The sequence below is a fragment of the Eubalaena glacialis genome, chromosome 4 (genome assembly GCF_028564815.1).
Source record: "Eubalaena glacialis isolate mEubGla1 chromosome 4, mEubGla1.1.hap2.+ XY, whole genome shotgun sequence".
Taxonomy (NCBI): domain Eukaryota; kingdom Metazoa; phylum Chordata; class Mammalia; order Artiodactyla; family Balaenidae; genus Eubalaena; species Eubalaena glacialis.
The window spans coordinates 32,312,604-32,336,388 of NC_083719.1; the positions used below are offsets into that span (position 1 = coordinate 32,312,604).

Consider the following 23,785-nt stretch of genomic DNA (forward strand, 5'->3'; position numbering starts at 1 on the left):
AAAGGACCTGTAATATGGGAAGATATTAATCCATGTACTATGACTGTGTCAGAGCTGATGCATAACTGTAAAAATGGTCTAAACAAATGAATTTAAAAAGGGTCCTAATCAGTCCAGCTGGATTTTTTTTTCTATTTATATATAGACCTCAAAAAAGATAATCCTTTCATTTACAAGCATTCTAATGAGGATGGCCATGCTTTTTTATATACAAATTTGCATATATGTTTAATTCCTGTAAAGATTTCCAAATATTTTTAGACATACACAAATTAAACACACAAATAAACAAAACCTTGCCCTCATCAACTTAACTTTGCAAATGTGATAAAGGCAATTACTGTACTCATAAACTCACCTATCACTGCATTTAGTTTGTGCAAAACAAGAACACTGATATAAAAATTAAATTACTGCTGCTTTAAAATTTGGTACTTAAGGCTTTTCACTACAATTTTTAATCGTAATAGTAAGTTTCATTAATGATTTTTTAAAAGGAACTATGGCTTTTCTTTTCCCATGGAATGTATAAATTGTAGGCAAACTTATCTTTTCCTCAAGAGATGCAAGATTTTATTTAATGCTTTCTTTTGCTTTAGGTCTAAATTAATAGTGCTTGTTCAAGTTACGGTTTAAAATGGTGATATGGGAAGCTGATGAAAATGGAAGTCCACTGAAAATATATGCATTCTATGAATGGAAAATACTTTGAATTATAAAATAATTTTCTGATTTTAATCAGGAACTGTAGTGAAAAACCTTAATTAGTTCAAATAGCCTATGATAACACATTGCAACAAAACTGAAGAGATGGAAAACAAATAAGAAACTTTATGTAAGTCTAGTAACATAAAAATAATTTATAAGTCCTGGTTGTTGAGGCTCTTCTTTCGCTGTGAGGTTACAAACCTCTGAAGTAGTGTTATAAACATGAAGAAAAAAGTGGAAGGGCCAAAGATCCCCCTCTAATACCAGCAGTTACAGCACACCCCATTGTGCTAATAGGATGCAGCCTCAGAGACACTGATTCCTAGTTTCCACAAATTAGTTAACAAACAAGGCATCTTTATATTTACCCTAAAAAAAGAATTCAGAAATAGGGGTGTGAAGGGTGCTTCTGCATATCTTATTATTGTTCCACTGTTATTATGCTCTTAAAATGAAAAAATAGAAAACCTACGTAGGTATTCAGTGCTTGGCTCTTGCATACTATGGTAACTAAAACTCTTAAAACTGTGGTAATGAACAGTGAACCCCCAAAAGGGCTCAACGGGGGAGAGAGGAAGTTGTTTCGGTTAGGGAAGTCCGCAGTTCCAACTGCTCATGTACCAATAATTGCTGGAACAGCGTATAGAAGATACTCCTATCTTTGCTGCCCAATCGGCATTTTCTGAGGCTTTTAGAAGTCCACAAATATGAATATATATAGTATACATCTATATACATCATAAATATGAGGTCAGGATTCAACAGATGTATCAACTATCGGTTGCTTTGGTGGTGTTGCCAAGACAGCCTCTGCTTCTTCATGCATCTAGAAAAGAAGTGGTAAATTATTAATGACTTTCTAGTGTATCAACAGATATAATCTCTTTTAACTTAATTCAAAGAGAATTATTTTTGAAAGATAAAGTTCAAAAGTACAAATCCTACTTACTTGTAAAAACTGTACATCCTGAAATAATTCTTGTATGAACCTCCGACATGGAAGTCTAAATGTGCAGTGTGACAGCAAATGGGAAACCTCAGAGTAAAGGCATATGTCATCAAATGTTTGAGGATACTTCTCCTTAATTCTAAAATGAAAGAAAAGACTAGGATGTGATAAAAATTATAATAATGACTTTGCTATATTCTTTCAAAATATCACTTTTTAAATATCTTTTTCCTCCAGATATTGATTAAGTGGCATATCTGGGTGATGGCATAAGAATATAAAATAGTAAATATTCCTACCTCACACTTACATTAGCTATTTTAAGTTTGGGATTATCTCTTAAAATGATAAAAACACAAATACTTCTTGGAAAGTTAGAAATATTCCTTTTCACTGGCATGAGAAATTACAAAATTTATTTATCGGCCTAGGATAACTCAAGTATTTTCAAAACTAAGTTTTAAAATAGAAGTAAGTTTTTAAAGTTAGACTGAAATTATTAATATCCTTGACTGGGCTCTCTCTCTATATCTTTCAACCTTTAACAGTGGCTTTTAGCTGGCACAGCATCTCAGAGTCAGTGGTGGTGTGGGGTAATACACAGATTAAGGACACACTATACTTAGAGCCAGAAGGCCAGGAGGTCTGCAGTGGGACCCTGGCATCTGTGTTACTATATTTTGTAAAGCCCCACAGGAGACCCTGAGGTGCATTTTTTTTTTTTTTTTGAGGGCCACTGCTTTAAATAGTGCAAATCAAAGATGTTGAAGATTGCCTGAATTTTCTTTTATCATGTTGCTGTGATTTAGAAAAGCAATAAAAATTCTGCAACTTTTATTAAAAGAAAGGAGTAAAAATAGGGAAAAATTAAACCAAGAAAATATCACTTATTTTTATGTATGCCAGCTTTTCTTAAGCTTTATGGTCTCAGGATACCCCTACTTTCTTAAAAATTACTGAGAACCCCCCAAACCTTATTTTTTCTGGGTGATAGCCATCAATAATTACCATATAAGAAAGTAAAATTGAGAAAATTTCAAAATATTTATTAATTCATTTAAAAAATAAAATTATTACATGTTAACATAAATACATATACTTTAATGAAAAAAAACTATACTTTCCAAAACTAAAAAAGTGAGAAGATTGGTATTGTTTTACATTTTTACAGATCTCTTTAAAGTCTGGCTGAATAGAAGATAGCTGGATTCACATACCTGCTTCTGCATTCAATTTGTAACCGTATGTTAGTTTGGTTGACGTACGTAAAGAAAATCTAGTCTCACTCAGATATGCCATGCAGTTGAGAACCACTGATGTAAGCTAATTAGTCTAACTTTTGAAGTATTTCAAATATCTTTTTCACCATAAAAAGTAGAACAAAGAATACTCATGCTCATAGCTTACTTACGTTAAAAGCCCAGTTTCATGACATTTAGTTGAAACTGAACTACTCAAATTAATGACTAATCTCAGAACTTCTTTGCGAAGGAGTATACGGCACATTGGTGTATCATCTGGAATTGTTTTAACACCTGAAGGGAAGATTAAAATATTTTATCTATATCACAATAGAAAATTATTATAACTCATGGAATTTGTTTTTTCAACTCTACCAAAGATATAAAACTGAGATAAATTGCACATGACCTGCCAATCATTTTGGGAGCAAAATTCTTTCTAATGAAAGCAGAGAGCTAAGAGGGTATGCATCAGCAGCTGATATAGGTGCAACAGTTATCTAAACATACCTCAGTAAAACTGACTTGTCATAGTTATGAGACAACTTTAACTAACAGTATGTTATCTACAATAACAACAGACTAAGTATAGTTATATTAACAGGGCTTGGATTTAAATCTGAAAACTTACCTAGTAGCAATTCTGTGCTTTTGGTGCTGCTGGCTGATCCTTCTTGAGACACTCCATCACTGCATCCAGAAATGCCCGAAAATTTAGACGGAACTACTTCTAAGGGATTATGGATAGTCTGCTCACACCAATCAGAATATGGAATGTCTTGAAGGTCTGAAGAAAAAATTAAATCAATTGACAGATCATAATGGCTTAGTTCCTATGCTTGCACTGTATACTATAGAAGAGATGATTCCTTGTAATTTCTTTCCAGTCTTCAATAATTATTTTCCCTGATGAAGATTTTCAAAGTAAATTCAGACCACTCAGATAGTAAAATTTGTTAAATTCTAAAGACATTTATACATAAAATTTTATACTCCTAAATTATAAAAAAATACATAAATATGTGTTTATTTAAAGAATTCAAATAAAGATGTATACAGAATAAAAAATGAAGGTACCTTATCTACCCGCCCCATACCTCCCACCCCCAAACTAAATACCCCTCTCTTAAATATATAAAAATTCAGATATTTGCTATTTTAAATTTCTCTTTCTTGCTCTTTTGGTGTGTAAGTGGGATTATACTATATCTATTATTCTATCACTTGCTGTTCCCACCATTTAATAATTACCAATATTAGAATCACAGTTCCCTGGGCTTATCAGTTCCTTCCTTAGAGTTAAATTTACTATACTACCCATGCATTGCTAAGGTATACTCCTAGATGGGATTTTAAGGTCAACCAAACATCTTAGTGCTGTTAAAATGACATCGATATTTTTTATTTAAAAATTTCCTGAGCACTTTAAGTGATTAGAGCAAAGGGAAATCAGAAAGTCTTTGGTTATCCTTTTAGGAAGTAACATTGGGCAACCGAGAAAATCATGCAACCTCAGTAGCTACAAAAGAGATTTAGAGAGAAGAGACACACTCAGCCAGAAGGTGAGACCTCTTGATAGCTAGTTCAGTCCTCTTTCCACTACAACACATTGTCAGAGTATTAAAAAGAGCTTTTAAAAAAACTTTTTAAAAAGTCCAGGAAACTAGACCAATGTAAACACACACTACCTCTCCCTATGCTGTTTTCAACAGAATAGGTATCACCACCTCATCTCATCTTTAAGCACTTCCTAAGATTAATATTTACATAGTACTAAGCGGAATATGCTCTGGTTCCTCAGAAAATCAATTTAGCATAGCTTTAATAATATTAAGGAAATCATGCATCTGTCAGGCACTTAAAAGTAATGTACGGTACTTAAATTATACATTGATTTAAAATATAAAACTACTGCCAAAAGGTCTGAGAACTAAAGATGTACTTAAAAACCAGCAATGCTGAATAACCAGGTAAGAGATGACTATGTTATTTTAGACTCAGTTGAGGAGCTTCCCAGGGAGTAAAATGACAAAATATCCCAGTGCAAGGAACAATAAGAAAATTATACTTCTTTTAATCAACATGTTTCTGAAAAGTTATAAACTAATTCATTTCAGGCTCACCTTCAACCAGTGATGACTCCTAACATTTCTAACCTGTTACAACCACATCTTATTTCTAAAGATATCATTCATTCTCATTTAAAAAAAAAAAAAAAAATCATGCCTCTAACTAAGCCAGGCCAAAAGAATTAGTTTCTCCCATTGGAAGATGTGAAAAAGCATCCTAAGTATAGTGATAACAGAAGGCTTTTACTACATGGGGTATTTTTTTGTGTGAAACCCGCTATAAACCATATGAATAAAATTTTTTAATGAAATAATTATATGTGCTAAATGGAAACTCCAGAGAACAAGTGGGTAGAATATAGGCACTATTTATAAATTGGCAGGATAAGGAGAACCAAAAATTCTTGAAACTGGGAAAGGAACAGCTAGCTGGCCTCCTTCTTCTTATGCATGGAAGGTAATGTCTAGGACTCTGCTGAAGGCAAAACCGTGCATACTATATTGATGATACTGACTTTTAGGGACCTTTATTTTCTATCTTCTCTGAAAAAGTATTCAATGCAATGATACTTACACTTTTACTCAACACATTTTATTTCAAGATTATTTTTAATTTGGATGAAGCACTATGTCCATAAACTGAACCATTTTATCTATGTGATTGATGTTTAGCTTCTTCACTGTAGTTGTTTGCTTTTACTGCTTCCTCTCTTTTTAATTAACAATATTCTAGCTCAGCTTTATCTTTTAATTAAAAATGGAGACATGAAGCATAGGACAGACCAGACTCTAAGAAACTGGACACCTTCTTTATTCCCTGTATCTGGGCATAAGGCTGACTCCAGCCACTGTATGTGGGAAAGAACAAAAAGCTCTAAGCAAAAAATTACATAAGTCCATATGGGTTAATTCAGAAAAATCATAAGCTGAATTTTTCCTATCAGAAAGTAGTCAGGTCGCCAAATAGCTTATCTGAAATGCTGAAACAATTCTTTATGAAAAACATTAAGAATTTCTGTGAGGAGCTCTGTCTCTGGCAGATATACCCACCTGATCACCAATTCCCCTTGGCAGCAGGGATGTAAAATGAAATGAACAAGGAGATTTTTCCCTAGGAGCACAGTAAGATCATTCTAACTGAACTATCAGAATTTATGAGAGAATATTATTTCTAACATAAACAACTTAGTGTGAGTTACCATTAATGGAGAGCCTACTGAATGTTAATCTTACATGTTAGTAAGTACCAAAACGACACCATAAGGCAGGTATCATTATTCCTATTTAGAGATTTAAGAAAAAATTAAAAGTAAAGCTGAGTGAAACTAAGTAGATTGCCCAAGATCAGATAACTAATAAGATGGAAAAGTTTGGCTTTGAGCCTAAGTCTCCTCGATACCAAAACTCACACTCTGCTATGTTTACACCAGGGGTGTTCAGTGTTTCTTGAAGCCCTGGCATTTCCTAGCCTCCTCTACCCCCAATTTTATACTTGGGCAAGGCCAGTAGATGGGGTGCCACCCCACTGTTCCCCTTACACCCTCATCTGCATACCACTGAGCTTTTGTATAGATTTTGATTGAAACATGGGTTTTGCAGCTAAAATAATTCTGAAAACCACCACTGTCTCTTTAGGGCCCTCCCCTACCCCATGTAGTTTCTACCCACTCCTCACAAATTTGTCAGTTTAATAACCTAGACATTCAAACTGATCTCTTGCCATTATCTTTTATAGTTGGCTGATTTTTTTTCCAGTGCTCTCTCTTTCACAGATGGACTGGTGTAAAACACTTAGAAGGTTTCCCACTCAGTTGGTTAGCTACACTAGGGCAAATGTGGTGGTATACATAAAAGTGGACCCAAAAGAAACATATAATACTAAATGTTGAAAGGCCAACATGTTGCCTTGCACACTAAACAATACAATGCACAAGCATCTGTGAAGGTGGTAGACACAGAATGTTAGGAAATATCCTAATAGCCTTTCCACTGAGCTTTAACATTTTTTGAACAACTACCGCTACCAATACTACCACCAGACTGAAAGTTTCAAAGAATGAAAAGTCTTGTGTTCAAGTCCTGACATCCCTTTAAAATGATCATTACATAGTAGAGGGACAACTTCAGACTATAACTACAAAGCTACAGTAATCAAAACAATATGGTACTGGCACAAAAACAGATATATAACATATAGATAAAGGGAACAGAATAGAGAGCCCAGAAATAAACCCATGCACTTATGGTCAATTAATCTACGAGAAAGGAGGCAAGAATATACACAGGGGAAAAGAAAGTCTCTTCAATAAGTGGTGCTGGAAAAACTGGACAGCTACATGTAAAAGAATGAAATTAGAACATTCCCTGGCACCATATACAAAAATAAACACAAAATGGATTAAAGACCTAAACTCCTAGAAGAAAACAGAGGCAGAACACTCTTTGACATAAATTGCAGTTGTATTTTTTTGGATCTGTCTCCTAGAGTAACCGAAATAAAAACAAAAATAAACCTAATTAAACTTAAAAGCTTCTGCACAGCAAAAAACAAAACAAACAAAAACCCAAAAAACAAAACAAAAAAAACACCCCATAAACAAAATGACAACTTATGGACTGGGAGAAAATATTTGCAAACAATGCTACTGACAGGGGATTAATTTCCAAAATACACAAACAGCTCATACAGCTCAGTATCAAAAAAAAAAACCCAAACAACCCAATCAAAAAATGGGCAGAAGACCTAAATAAACATTTCTCCAAAGAAGACATATAGATGGCCATGAAAAGGCCAACAGGCACATGAAAAGATGCTCAATATCACTAATTATTAGAGAAATGCAAATCAAAACTACAAGGTATCACCTCACACCAGTCAGAATGGCCATCATTAAAAAGTCTACAAACAGTAAATGCTGGAGACGGTGTGAAGAAATAGGAATGCTCCTACATTGTTGGTGAGAATGTAAATTGGTGCAGCCACTACGGAGAACGGTATGGAGGTTCCTTAAAAAACTAAAAACAGAGTCACCATGTGATCCTTCAATCCTACTCCTGGGCATATATCTGGAGAAAACTCTAATTGGAAAAGATACATGCACCCCAATGTTCATGGCAGCACTATTTACAATAGCCAAGACATGGAAGCAACCTAAATGTCCATCAACAGATGAATGGATAAAGAAGATGGAATATTACTCAGCCATGAAAAAGAATGAAATAATGCCATTTGCAGCAACATGGATGGACCGAGAGATTATCATATTAAGTCAGAAAGAGAAAGACAAATATATGCTATCACTTATATGCGGAATCTAAAAATGATACAAATGAACTTATTTACAAAACAGAAATAGACTCACAAACACAGAAAACAAACAATGGTTACCAAAGGGGATGGGGGGGGGATAAATTAGGAGTTTGGGATTAATATATACACACTATTATATATAAAATAGGTAAACAACAAGGGCCTGCTGTATAGCACAGGGAACTATATTCAGTATCTTGTAATAACCTACGATGGAAAAGAATCTGGAAGAGAATATACACACACACACACACACACACACACAACTGAATCACTTTGCTGTGCACTTGAAAGTAACACAAATATTGTAAATTATCTATACTTCAATTTAAAAAAATAGTAGAGGAACTATCTTTTAATTATCTGCCATGGATAATAAAGACGTCTCCTTTCTGATACACAAAATACTTAATATGGCTGATACCAGTGCTTCTCAAACATTAATGTGCACCTGAATAACCTGGGCATCTTGTTAAAATGCTGACTCTGATTGTGTGTGTGGGGGGCAGAGTCTGCATTTCTCATAAGTGCTCAGGTGATGCTGATGCTGCTGGTCCGCTGACCACACTTTGGGTAGGAAGAGCTCTGCAGGACCTGGTCCCAACCGTTTTTCTAGGCTGATCCTGTATTTCCTCTCCCTTTGCTTTCTGAGCTCCATTCCCACAGGTGTCTTTTTAGTCCTTTCTACTTCCCATGCTTGCTCCCATCAGAGAAGACCTTTGCTCATGCTGCTTCCTCTCTCTCAAAATTCTCTATACTCCAGTCTTCACTTAGTTAGGTTCTATTCATTCTTTCAACCACAGCTGAACAGCAATTCTTCGGAAGTCTCTTCTTTGATCTGCCTGCTTGGTTATATTCCTTTGTTAATACCATGTACCTATCCTTGATGGCGCTTGTTACAAATGTAGTATTATATTAATATTTGTGTACTGATTGATCGAGTGGTCAGTCAATCCATTTCCTTCTCCATTGGACTAGAGCTCAAAGAGTGTAAGAATAATATCTTTCTATTTTTCTCTCTCTCAATTGTTTTCCTAGCATCTAGTTTAATGCCTGATCCACAGTAGTGGCGTAATAAATATTAAGTTGAATGCATAAATCCGTAGAGGTTCAGTGACTTTTTAACAATTAGCCTGCCTCCCTTCATACCTCCGAGAGGGGTATCAATAGTAAACTGTAATCACTTCCCAATTAAGAGTTATTCTCCTCCCCACTTCGTATCACTAGAACAACAGGTGGAGGGGTTCTGATCCTGTGCCAAGGTGCCTGTGCCTTGCTGACTGCAGCAAGTCTTCCACAAGTCCCACACTTGATGTGACTCCACTTGATTACTAGCTCAGTAATCACAAATGGATTAGAACTAGCTGGGACTGTCTTGTGACTGGGTAATTAGGGGGCTGGCTTCCCTATTTCTTGTTTGATAAATAAAGAGAAAACACTTACATAGCAAAACTCCACAGTAAGTGCTTCATAAGTATTTGTTGAATGAGTAAATGAAGAAACAGAACTTAGAAGAACTAAAATATTATAAACAATGTATAGACAAATGATTTAAAATAGCATCTTCTTTACTGTGTACATCAGGACAATAATGCCCAAACCTTTCGCTCACAGAAAATGAAAATAATTGTAGCACTCTGGGTCCCTGGACAGGACTGTTCACAGTGGTAAGTGCCTAGTCCAAGGGTTTGTCAAACCCAGGCCCGATTGGGGCATGGAACCACGGAGGGGATTAATCTCTCAGCACATCCATATCCTATTTGTGGATGTGGTACAACAGTGTGCTGCAACCCATCAGTTGGGAAGTTCTGGATCAGAATGCCATGGAGAAATGTGGATGAATGACCCAGAGAACTTTGGTTATCACTAGGTTTTTTTGAGGGTGGCTAAGTGATATTCACCAAGAAAAGCTATCTATAGTAATAGTTTAAACACACATTTATAAAAAAGCTGAATCTGGATCTGATTCATTCACTCCCTCACCAAAAACATATTGAGTGCCTAGTATATAAAGCAGTATGCAGCTGGGTATTAGAAAATAAAAATGAAAAGGCATGACAGACCATACCCTGAAGGAACTTACTGAGTAGAAGGGAAAAAAATAACCAAGCAATAATTATCATAAGAGATCTATGTACAAAGAGCAATGAAAGTAAAGAGGAAGAAGTGTCAACATCCGACTAAGAGGGTCAGAGAAAGCTTTGAAGATAAAACAGTCCCGACTCTGAGGATGAGGTGGGCTTGCCAAATGGACTGCGTGTGAGCTTGCATGTGTGTGAGGAGGAGAAGGCGCAAGAGGGGACAGTAGGGAAAACACACTCTTCATGCCTAGAGCCATGAAAAAGAGCACAGTCTGCTCAAAAAATATCTAGTCAGTCAGTAGCGGTGTATCAATTATAAGATAGAATGGTAAAAAAACCACTAGACAGATCACACAAAGAGTCTTGTGTGCTGGACCTGAATAGGCAGTAAAAAACTGTCAACAGCCTAATCCAAGGCAGTAGTATGAAAGATGAATTGGAAGGGGAAAAAACTGGAGACAAATTTACTAACATTCCCACAGGAAGATGCTGAGTGACTGTACTAAGGCTGAGGTAATGAGAATGGAGTAAGAGGGATGATCAATAGGGCTGGGAGATGACCTGTGACTGGAGCAGATTCAAAGGCAGGTGGATTCATCTTGAAGGACATAATCACTCACCTGAATGACTACATATTGCACTCAGTTGGTTACTGGGCTGGAAACCCAGAATTTCAATACAGACACAATAAAGACAGTTATCATCTGTATGTTCCTGTAGTCCAGTGTCTTCTGTGCTTTCTAAAAACAGAGAAGCATCTGAATGGATTGAATTCATTATTTCTGTAAGACTCATCTGCTGTCGTAGCAAGTGAAAAGAGTTTTTTACAAGACCTCCAGTTCCAGATGGAAGACCTGTGCGTAAGTAAATATAAAACATAATCTGATGAAGATGGTATCAATGACACCTCTTTCAAGGTGCCTTAAACTATGTGAAATTTTAAAGAAGGGAAATTAGGGAAGAAAACCAGAACTCCTTTTATGATTCAAAATCTAACCTTAACTGGGGAGAAAAATAGGATAATCTGCTTTAAATTACGAAAATAATTAACATCAGCAGATATACTTATATTACTTTAATATGGGGTTTTAAATACAAAATAAAAAATTAAGATTACACAATTAGGTATCATTTCAATTCTTAATATTTGTGTAATCAATTCTTAATATTTGCATAAAGAAAAGTAATAATTCCGAGTCTAAAGAGGTCCTTGTTAAGAAAAAATCATCAAGATTTTAAAGCTTTAAATTTGTGGCTGATACGCATATATTAATTAAAATACCACAGCTCATAGCAAAGAGAGATCATATAATGTATAAGTACATTTTTCTCTCTCTCCTTTCCCCAAACAGCTGTTGCTTAGACCTATGAGTGTAAGTGTTAAAATTTTTTCACGTATTGTTTGTTTAAAACAGAAGCAACTGATCTGGTTTTTGTCTTCTTGAGAGGCTTGGTACTTAGTTGGAAAAAACACTTTAAGTCTCTCGCAAAAAAATACTTAGTTTAATTTTAAATTGACTCAAACAATTATTTTGCTATAATTTTTTAAGTTGACCCAAAAGTAAGTATACCTGAATTTTTAGTGTCATCCTACTGAAAAGAATTTTCTTTTTAATATACAGAGGAGAACAAAAACCATGCATTACCTCCTGCATCATGGGCAAACACTCTTGCACCTCGATCATCATGTGGAGGTATGTTTTTTGCCTGAAAATAGGGAATATCCTTTACCTAAAATAGATATAAGTCATGGTAAGTCCTGTTATAAAAATTCACTTTATGTATCTTAGCAAAATTAAATGAAATGTAATTTAAACAGAATTACTATAGCACATGAACCTATAATGAAAAGATACTGAAGAAGGTTAAATCACCAAAATTTGACAAAATAGCATAAAACCCTTAAGGTCCTTATCTATTCTTGGTGACTTAAATGGATATTAAAATAATTATTTTAGAATTTATCTAAAATGTTTTTAGACTTCTAAACAAATATGTATTCTTTAGTACTATCTACCTCCTAGAAATTTGTGAGTATTTCGTGGGATTAGCACAACATGTGGCTGCCATGTTTGGGATAAATAGGATCAAGGATTAAATAAAACAAGGGATACGTTGTACATTTCAAACTTACACAATGTTATATGTCAGTTATATCTCAATTAAAAAAACAATAAGGAATAAGTCAAGTGTGACTAAAGAGCAAGATTAGGCATTAAAATTTCTATAGAGAATATACTGATAAAGAAATCAAACAAGATGATGATTTAATGTGAGGAGAAGGATAATGTGCTGGGGACTTAGAGATGCTAAATAAAAGAGTATAGAATAGTTGAGAAAGGTGAAATAATTCTCATGGTAAAATTTCTTTAAATAACACTGCCTAAAAATACCACCTTCCCCCAAATTAGTATTTGCTCTAAATTATAATTTCTAGTAAGCAGTTATAGAATACGAAAAAAATCGTAAACCAACTCATAAGAAAACAATAGAATTTATGATACCTGGAATATATCATTGATGTCTACTGGAAGAGCAAGACCAATATAGTCATCTGAGCTACCGTATGTTGCACTGGACACCATGGACCTCACTGAGGAGGATCGCTGCAGGGTATTTTGGTTAATAGGACTTAATAAATCTTCTTTATCTAGCGAAGCATAACTTAAAGCTTTCATGAACCTATAATACCATTAAAAAAACTATATTAGTTTCTTGATTTGTTATAGCAATCATATAAAGAATTATAGTTTATTTTCATACCTTCATAAAAGGAAGCTAGTCAAGTACTAAACAGTGCCATCTTATTTATTGAGAACATATGAATACTTGAGAATATTTCTCTTTTATAAATTGATATATAAAAGGTCATCAGTAATGTTGACTGTTGACCAAAAACAACTGTTACGGTCTCCCAGGTAAAAGTGAAAAGGTGAGCAATTAAGATAACTTTCAACATCTAGCAGTAAAAAATAAGTAAAGATAAAAAACTGACCTCAGAAAACAGAGGTATTATCCAAGGACTAACTTCACAATCATTTGAGACTGCTAGATTTGCTATCATACAAGTAAGGGCACGTCTACTAATTCTATTTAATATTATTTTTATTAAAATAAGGATAATCACTTATTCTTTGTGTGGTAATTACTTTATCAACATAAGATTTTGTAACACAGAAGACAGACACAAAACAGTAAAAATGGGACTCCCCTGGTGATGCAGTGGTTAAGCATCCACCTGCCAATGCAGGGGACACGGGTTTGATCCCTGGTCGGGGAATGCCACAGAGCAACTAAGCCCGTGCGCCACAACTACTGAGCCTGAGCTCTACAGCCTGCGTGCCACAACTACTGAAGCCCGTGCACCCTAGAGCCTGTGCTCTGCAACAAAAGAAGCCACCGCAATGAGAAGCCTGTGCACTGCAACAAAGGGTAGCCCCCGCTCGCCACAACTAGAGAAAAGCCCGTGCGCAGCAACAAAGACCCAACACAGCCAAAAAATAAAATAAAGCAAGTACACATCTTAAAAAAAACAGTAAAAATGGTATCATATATAAATATTACAAGAGACAGCTTTATACGAAGCACTGATATTTCCTCAATGCATTCCTTACCAGTGATTCCATAACATGGAATAATGACATTTCCGTAAAATACACCTTTCTTATACAGATTTTTATTCATGCAACAGACATGCTAAAATATTTATCATACGCCTGCTTGGTATATACAAGGCAGTACACAAGGTTCCACACTGTATGTATACTGCTATTTGAAAACTCAAGTCATTTAAAATGTAATAACATACCCTGATATTAAAACGAAGATTTTGAAAAGAACACAAAATAATGTTTTATAAATAGTAGCTATTAAAATTATCATAGCAAAAACCACTAATTTCTACTAATTTCCACCTAAAAACCACTCATAATTGAAATTTACAAATTTTATAAAATAGGTCAGTAGTTTTTAAATTGTACTCTGTTATACCTCTGTGATTCCACAGAACTCTTCAAAGACTACTGGAGTGAAAGGGAAGAAATTATTGGAATACTCACCTCCACAATACCTATTTCAACCAGAATAGCTCTGTTTTTACATATTCTACGTATTGGGTTTCCATAGCAATGTTTTTGTGAAGAAAGGTTTCTCTACTTAAAAAGCGACATTTTAAAAAAGCTTAAAACCACTGATCTAGTCCAATCTCCACTAGATTAGGCAATTGAGGCCTACATATTTCAAAATTCATGAACTTTACGATACAGATTTACCACGGTAAACAATTGAGAGGTTTGCCTGGGTTTGTTCTGGATTGATGAGGCTTGCAAAACTTTTGAATTCCAAGCAGATGAGACATTACAGCATAATTTATGGAACTTTTTCCAAGTTCATTCATTCAGTGTCAGGATTAGAACTCAAGATTAAGGATTCCTACTTCAGTGTTTTTTCTGCTATGCCCCAAGGAAATATCTCAGTAAGATATGGTTTTTAAGACTGCTGGATTCATGCTAACCATTATACCATAGGTATCAGTATGACTACTCTTCTGATTTTATAAGAAAAAAAAAAAATCTTCTCAGCCTAAGATTCCAAACTATTATTTTACAGTAAATGTGTAGTTATCGTCCATCATTTTCATTTTCTCTGAACTAACCAAAGGAAACAAGTGGGAACAGGAAGACTAATGTCTACACAATTTTTTCCTCCATGGAACCCAGTACACAGTTAAGTACTAAACACAGTTTGAAGAATAAGTGACAGATTTGACGAACATGAGATTTCTGTTAAGCCTTCATGCCTTTGTACAACTGTTTCTGTTTCTCTTGACTGCTTTTTCTTTTTATTTTTTCCCCTCCCAAGAAATTAAAAACATCTATTAATCCTTTATAGTGCTGATAACTTGGCATCTTATTCCAGGAGTAAAATTTCCAAATATCCTTCTCTTGATCTAACAGAGAATATAGGAAATAAGATCCTAAGAACCCAGACTGATTAGGAAATTGTGATTTGGAATAGTTGTTGTTTCTGGTTTATTCTAATAAATATTTAAGCAATGAAACTTTTTATCTGTGCTTTAATCAGTTTAGATAGACATGCCTGCTTCAGTGAGACAGAACAACCCTAATTGGGTGGTTCAGAGCTAACAGCACTTTGGTTATTGTACTGAGCTCTAAGATGGTGGAACCCTTACTGCTTATTTTGGTGTGCTACGTTACTGCCCCTGGCTGAATGCTACTAGATGCTGTAGTCTCTGAGTTTCCAAATACTTTGTTGTAGTATAAAAGTTTCCTCCTTTGCCACCAATTTTATCAGCTCTCCTTTCCTGTCACAGTGTCCCTACCAGTAGAAGCTTATAACTGTTGCATCTATAGGCCTGAAAATCTGATAAACAAACTTGTTAGACTAAACATCAACAAACTATGAATGTGGGTCAGAGGTACTTCCTTTGAATAAAATTTGTGAACTTCACTGCATAGGTTTATACTAGTGAGCTGTTGGGAGGGATGAGGCTGTCAGGTAGATAAGACATTACTGCATAATTTATGAAATTCTACCAAACGGAATATAATTTATTATTTGCTACAAGGGATCTCTTCTACTAAATGTGTTAACATTCCTGAAACAAAATTGCTTAATAACTTAAGAATTTGGTTATATAAGAGCCAAATGGATTACATGAAAGAAATAACTATCAATAATAATAGTGGTGATAATGATGATGATAACAGCTAACTTTTATTGAGTGCTTAATATGTGCTAGGCACTAGTCTCAGTACTTGACAAATACTAATCCATTTAATAAATGAAAATGAACAATCTAAAACTAAAGAAAGTTTTTAGAAGTATTTGGTCCAACAAAAAAAGAAGGTATAGAAATTTTTGCAACAATAAAATTTAACACTGCATATCTTTTATAGGTAAAATCTATTACTTTGACCAGCTTGATATAATCTTTAGATATGGCACAGAAATCTCCCAAATGCTCCTGTGAGCACAGGCAAACTGCTACTGCTGAATTCTGAGGGCCAAGTAATTCATTTAATGTTCATTTGGTTCCTACTTAATAATCACAGCTACTTAAACTGAAAAGAATTATACTGAAATTTTCAGTTATCTTAAAAAAAAAAAAAGTCAACTTTTGGAGCCTTAAATTGACCTACCTGAAAAGGTTGTTTGTTATTGTAGGTCTTAAGCTCCTGATTCCCCCGACATGCTTCTTTTTAAAATCGATCCTTGCAGAAGCGAGAAATAAATAAAAAAAAGCTTGTGACTTATGTGTCATTGTAAAGCATATATGTTTATTTTCAGGGCCTAAAGGAGTTTCTTTTCCCCCCTCGCAGCTGCAAGAATCCATTTCAAATCATATCGGGTAACTAGGAGCTTATAGCCTACTATAGTAAACAATTATAATAGGTCAGTTCTGAGGTTTACGTAGATGTAAAACCTGGCTAATGCTTTACATTTAAGTCTGTTAAAATGCAAACATTATTGTTGATTTTAAAATGTATATTTGCTCACCTGCTTGGTGTTAACCTGGACTCAAAGCTGTTGGCTTTCATGGTGATGGTATCAGTAAACAGCACATCTTTTGCTGGAGACGCCAAAGCTTCAGAATGAGATAAGGATGGATGCATTCTTTGTTGCTGTAATCTTTTCAGTGTAGCGTAGCCAAAGGCATCTCTAGAACTTGTGTAACTAAAGTTACAGTCTGCTAGACTTTTAATTGTAGCAATAGAGGGTGCTTTAAGGGACTGTGCTCTTCTAGGAAGTGTATGAGAAGAACCTGGAGGCACCAGGGACACTGAGTTTGATTTAGAGAGAGAGAGATGGTTAGACTGTGGCGTCAAATAGTGGCTTGTCTTAACAGTTTTAGTACTTACCACAGTACTCATACTTCCACAGTCTGTGTCCACAGTCGTAGCATCTACACCTACTGTCTCTCGTGAAGGACTTGAGCTCATTGAACTTATGCCACTTGTTGTAGTGTCTGTATTAAAACTTTGGCTACGTATCTTCATATGTGAGCTCGCTGAACTTTCTACAACTAATCTCTCTCGGCTTGTGTTTTCTCTGTGATTCTCTGTACCAAGACTCTTGGTGAATTTTAAGTCATTCTCTCCAATACTTGGAGTACTACCAGTGTCTTCAATGTGCTTATTCCCAACAAATGAAGTTTCTAATTGTAATGTTTTCTGTACTGTGGATATGGGTGTGAAATCATCACTATGATTGAAGTCAACACTGGGCTCTGTAAGCGTTCTGATCCGCCTGTTGCTTGTCTTATTTTCAGATGACAGTTTCCCTCCTTTTGGATCACTGCTACTACGATGTTTTTTATTAGGCAAAGTAAGCGAATTTAAGATACGATTCTTCACAAGTTTACTAGAAGCAAAGAAAGGGAATGAATTTTTATCCTTCATAGGTCCAGATCGATCATAAAATGCTGGCTCTGCATCTTCATTGATATCAAGGAAAAATGTACTAGTAGAGCTGCTGCCAAACCGGTCATCCTCCATTATGAACATACCTATGATCAAAGGATTAATAAAAGCAGATAAAAAAGGACAAATAATCATAGTAACTATTAGTGACATAATTCAGGAAATTTTTGTTTAATAGTCACTTGGGGAAAAATTTTTCAAAAATAAAAAGAGTTAGACTGCTGAGCCACATAAAAAGAGCTTCCTTGAGACCCAGAATTTGTCCTTGAATAAAATATAAAATTTGTCATTATGATGATCTTCTGTTATTTCCAAAGAAAAACTATAGAACTCATTATGTCACACCTTGCATAAAGTTTCTTTTGATTATCCCAGTGAGTTTCCAAAACCTCCAAATATTCAAGATAAAATTAAAGGCAAAAAGGAGACTTGACCCTGGATGTTTACTCAGTTGGTACAGATTCCTGGTGGTTTATTCCTCAAATCACAATAGGCAAGAAAAATCAATCTTATAAGAAATGAATGTCCAATCTTAAGCAAACTATACTTACAAAGAACCGAGTCACAACATTTTAAATTCATGTTTAAACCAATTATATTTATTTCTCACTTTGCCTTAGGTACTAAGAAACTCATCTAAATTCAGGGCCTACCTCTAATAAAAGACTCAATCCAGGTGCCTAATGACATCTTTGGGATTTTATTCTATTTTTATTTTTAATTTTCTGTTGAATAGTTATAAATTACTTCAAATATATTCTGAAGGAAGGCAAAATAAAATCTTAAACTTGCACACTGCACTGTATTTCCATATTTTGCCAATTCTAAGGTGCACATTTTTCACACTTAAAATCTCTAAAATCAGCATGCATCTTGCAATAGGCAACATTTTTTTTTTTCTTAAACAGTGGTGCATATTATAATTTATGGTATCTTAGATCTGGTGAAATATGGTTTGATAAATATTGCACTATCTTCTTTAAAAAAAAAAGTGTCTTAAATTTTCTGCACCTAGTAGCATTTAGCACAGGGCTTAAAACCGCAAACCATTTTTCATTTAATTGATTTTTGATACTCCATCTTTTAACAGTTTCGCTAATTTTAAAATTTAGCTCTTCTTTCAAAGATGAGTATATGAATATAATATCTCTTAAATATATTCTAGTTCAACAACCCTATATCTGAAAAATGAACAAAAGAATTAGGTAAATGAAGAAAGTAGATGAATAAACATTTACTTATTAGAAATTGCAAAAAAGGGGAATGGTTCTTCTGGGACATGGCTTATTATTTAACTCTGTAAGTAGGATTTTCCAAGGCCTATTTAGAAAGCAAAGGGAGAGAACAATGTTCCAAGGTTGGTAGCATTCTCCAAGATGCTATTACTGCCAAATTATCTCAGAGAAAAGTAAATTAAGAATGTAAAATTCATTTAAATTTCGATATCACAAGTGTTAGTTTCGGCTAACTTTATATGACCCTGTCACAATACTCACTTGATGGCGCAGATTCACTTTCACTATTATGTCTCGAGCTGGTTGACTCTGAGTTCAAACTCAGGGTGCTTGGAACAGATGAGAGTTCATTACAGAGTTGTTCTACATCATCTGGAACCACTGGCCACAGATGTTTCCGACTGTGCCTTACAGCATCCCAGTTGTGACATTTTAGAATATCACAGCCTTGTTTGGTTTTGGCTATGAGCCCAAGCACATATACACAGGTCCTGTAAGTAAAGGATGTAGTAATGACAGTTTATAATTCTAAACTGAGATTTCTTAAAGCAACCATAAAATATTAGTTTGCTATATGTACATTTGTGTTTTCTTTAATAGCCATTAAAAATAACATGAAAACCTTCATAATAAAAATATTAATTACAAGGAAAAAATCTAAAAGAACATATTGTGATTAGGGAAAAAATATATATACATTAGCTTTTCTGAAATAAATTTGGAATATTTGCGCTAATGGACTACTGGATTATTTGGACACACTATACTCTCACTGTTTATCTGCAAGGTAAATGTCAATATTACAATGATAAGAATAAAATATCAATAATATTAAACAAGGAGTTCCTTAAGATGTTTAACTTGATGCACTGAAAAACTGCAATCATAAAATACTCTTATCTCACACCCATCTGTGAACAAAAATATATACTTTAGAAAGATTTCTGAGTTAAATGACACACCCTCTGATGGAAAGAACTTCACACTGTTTTGCAAGTTTTAGTATATCTGGAATCACATTTTCTTCCTGTAGCAAATTGAGACCCCAATTTGATGAGCCAATATTTCCCTAAAAGAAAAGAAATCACATATCAAATATATTTACAAGACTAACTCCTTCAAGAGATTTGGAAAGCTACCCAAAAAAAACAAAAAATTTAACCACGTCTATAAGAGAGAAAGAACTGTGAAAAAAACCTCACATAAGGAACTTTAGGAATTAAAGTTCCATTTGTCTCAGCAAGAAAATTAATAGTTTAATCATTTATTTTCCAACATAAAATAATATTTAAATGGGCAGGAACAATCTTTGTTTTAGAATACTAATCTAAGAACACGTTCCAAATAATATTATTTTTATTTATTTAATATTAACAGGAAAATGAGTAAAATCTAAAAATTAAGAAGATCTTACAGAAGTGTTTATTACAAACCAAGGCCCATAGAGATGCTTTCAGTTTTTTAATTTCTTCCCATTTATCCAAATCTGGTGTACGGACACTGTGACAGAGTTCTGTAATAATATTCTGGAGAGAGGAAAAAAATACCTATGATTATCAGTATGTCTTTAACATATTTTCTTATTGTATCTTAAAACCGATTTAAGGTTTGTATTTAGTAATTTCTGCATATTTAAAATCCTAAAATAATTTTACGTTGAATTTCTTAAGAAGCAGCATTAAGACATGGGCTCTGAATTCATATACTAGAGTTAGAACTTATTAGCTAAGTGGCCTTGAGCAAGTTACTTAATCTCCCCATGTCTTGATTTCCTAAACTCTGTTTCATAAAGTTTAATGATTTAATGAATTATTCCATAAGTGTAACAAAGTACTTGGGACTTAGTATTAGAAAAATGTTAGCCATTAACGATCATTATTTCTATTAGATAGAAAATAACAAATTAACACCTAGACTTTATCATACTATGTAGGTAATGACACTGAGAAAATCATTTAAACTTTCAGTGAATTTTTTAAAAATTAATATAAAGATACACACCTCAATAGTCTTCACAGACAGTATAAAAATACATGAAACTGTGGAGTATATTTATGCAAAACTTTTGCTCCTGAAATGAACACTGATATGAAAAGAACTAAATTGCTAGGTTACTATTGTTCAGAAACACACACAAATACTTCTATAACCATTCCTAAAATAAGAAAAGGGATACATTTATTGAAAACACCTAGTAGCAAGACATATTCCCAGCCAAAATCTGGCGTGCATACTATACTCAAAGAACAACTGCTTGTCTAAGCCTTACATTACATGAAATATATGAAAATAGTGAGGCACTAACAAACAGCAACTGATACTTTCAGTTTGTTGCTCACCAAAGGTAACTGAATATGTTTCAGGTTCAGTTTAACTTCCCAACAAGAGGAATGAAGAAACTCAATTTTTCAGTATGTTTTTACTAAGGAGATGAACTTCCCCAATGAACTAGAAAGGAAAGAACTCAGACCTTCACTAGATTACTTACTCTACATAACAAATTAGCTATGCAAATGGTCGTATGCAAGTCAGGGAAATGCATGCAAGCCAGTAATATCTCTAAGGACTGCAAACAAAGAATGCTAAGTCAATTACAAGATGGATGGCTTTAAAAGCAAATATGCCACTGACTTTCTGAAGGCTTTTGAGATGTTTCTGAAAAGATAATACTTTAGCAATATTAAGTTTTTTCTACTACTGTAGCTATTTAAAATAAGCAAATTATGTTTTTACCTGTACTTCCAACAAATGACAGCCTGTTTTGTGGTGTACCAGTTGTCCGTAAAGGTGTACAGGTAGGTAGACATGAGGACGCTGTAATCTAGTATAATAAAAATGATTGATATATCTATTGGTTCATTTTAAATAAGCTAATTTAAAAAAATGACTTACAATTAAGTACTAGATAAACAGAATTAGACATAATCACTTAGCATAAATAAAAATACGGAGGTGGAAAGGCATGAGAATTCCTCTAGAAAAAATAATAGTTTAGCTGATCTCTGAGTAATGCTAAGAGAACTAAGACAAGAAAGACACACTAGGGTAAGGACATGGAGGGATCTGAACGCTATATTAGTCAGGATATTCAAGTTATGAATGTCACTGAATTTTTGAACATTCAATGCTGTGCTTTAAAAAGATTTTTCCTATGTCAGCGTAAGAAACAAAATAACCAACTACTCAGAAAACTTTAAAAAGTAATGATTTAAAAAAAAAAAAAAGTAATGATTTATAATAATTTGGTTTTAAATTTTATGTTTGAGGACTAGCAATAAATTATTCCATTAACTGGACTATACCTTTGGTTACTCCGACGAACATAGTTGTCACCATCAATTGGCTTTCGGTAAGTAGTAAGTGCTTCATTAAGTTGTTCTTCAATCAAGTCAACATATTTTGAATTATATTCCTAGAAGATAATATTGTTTTAATTATATATATCATAACGACATTCACTAAATTTCTAATATGTTAGGTACCTAACAAATCTTTGGAAGCATAAATATGAGAAAAATGAACATCTGTTCCGGAAATTTAAGAAATCTTTGAAAAGAGTAGATAGAACAAGGTATTATGAATGCAAATGTTCTATCACATCCATACCTGTAAGCTTTCTGCTTATACTCTTTTCCTCATTTTCAATTAATATTTTAGGGTCCATATAAGTAAGCTAAAAAAATTTTTTTTGTCATATTTGAATTCCTGTCCCCATTTAAAAAAAAAACAAACAGCTTTTTATTTATTTGTTTGTTTATTTATTTATTTATTTTTGGCTGTGTTGGGTCTTCGTTGCTGCACACAGGCTTTCTCTAGTTGTGGCAAGTGGGGGCTACTCTTCGCTGCGGTGCGCGGGCTTCTCATTGCGGTGGCTTCTCTTGTTGCAGAGCAGGGGCTCTAGGTGCAAGGGCTTCCGTAGTTGTGGCATGCGGCCTCGGTAGTTGTGGCATGCAGCCTCAGCAGTTGTGCCTCACCGGCTCTAAAGCACAGGCTCAGCAGTTGTGGCGCACGGGCTTAGTTGCTCCACGGCATGTGGGATATTCCCGGACCAGGGCTCGAACCCGTGTCCCCTGCATTGGCAGGCAGATTCTTAACCACTGTGCCACCAGGGAAGTCCCAAAACTAGCTTCTTAATATTAAACCTGAAGATATTCACTAGAAATTTTAAAAGGAAATTAACTGAGTTCTACCATTTTAGCACCTTTTGGTAAGAAACAATCTCTCTCCCTTTAAATCAGGTCAAATGTAAAAAATATTTCCAACTAAAACTTGGAAAATTTCTAGTTAAATTCTTTAAACTGAGACAGTCAATCACACCATCTTTATTGCAAAAGAGCTCCACTTTAAATTGTTTAGAAGGAATTGGTAGAAACTCTGAAAAGCAATTTGGCAGTATTTATCAAAACTTTACATTCACATACTTTTTGACTCAACAATTATACTTTAGAAATTTGTTCAAAAGATATACTTGCACAAGTATGCAAAGATATACATGCAAGAATATCCAGCAAACACTGTTTACAAAACTAAAAAGTTGGAAACAGTCTAAATGCCCATAATACAGGAGTGATTATAAAAATTAGGGTACATTGCTATAATTTACTATGCGGCCATTAAAGAGAATTAGATAGCTCTAAATGCACAGCTCTGAAAAGATCTCTTAGATATACTGCTAAACAAAAAAATTAAATACAATTTTATTTATAGCTGTGAATGGATTCATTTGTATTTTTATATGAAGAATATATAC

General features: G+C 34.2%; 1 protein-coding gene across 2 annotated transcripts in view; it reads right to left on the minus strand.

Annotated features, from left to right (window-relative positions):
• Positions 1-521: 521 nt before the first annotated feature.
• RICTOR (RPTOR independent companion of MTOR complex 2) overlaps positions 522-23,785 on the minus strand; it is a 115,517-nt gene continuing 92,253 nt past the window's right edge. Inside the window, exons 26-39 of one of the 2 annotated variants that reach the window (XM_061187730.1) lie at positions 22,338-22,447; positions 21,769-21,856; positions 20,469-20,561; positions 19,998-20,104; positions 19,297-19,526; positions 16,878-17,886; positions 16,520-16,591; positions 12,863-13,040; positions 12,005-12,089; positions 10,979-11,212; positions 3,530-3,685; positions 3,069-3,192; positions 1,658-1,796; positions 522-1,534 (exon numbers count right to left, since the gene is read on the minus strand). In XM_061187730.1, the coding sequence (XP_061043713.1) occupies positions 1,460-1,534; positions 1,658-1,796; positions 3,069-3,192; positions 3,530-3,685; positions 10,979-11,212; positions 12,005-12,089; positions 12,863-13,040; positions 16,520-16,591; positions 16,878-17,886; positions 19,297-19,526; positions 19,998-20,104; positions 20,469-20,561; positions 21,769-21,856; positions 22,338-22,447 (2,700 nt within the window). In that variant the 3' untranslated portion in view covers positions 522-1,459. The remainder of the gene's footprint in view (positions 1,535-1,657; positions 1,797-3,068; positions 3,193-3,529; positions 3,686-10,978; positions 11,213-12,004; positions 12,090-12,862; positions 13,041-16,519; positions 16,592-16,877; positions 17,887-19,296; positions 19,527-19,997; positions 20,105-20,468; positions 20,562-21,768; positions 21,857-22,337; positions 22,448-23,785) is intronic. The other variant, XM_061187731.1, reaches the window with a different exon arrangement.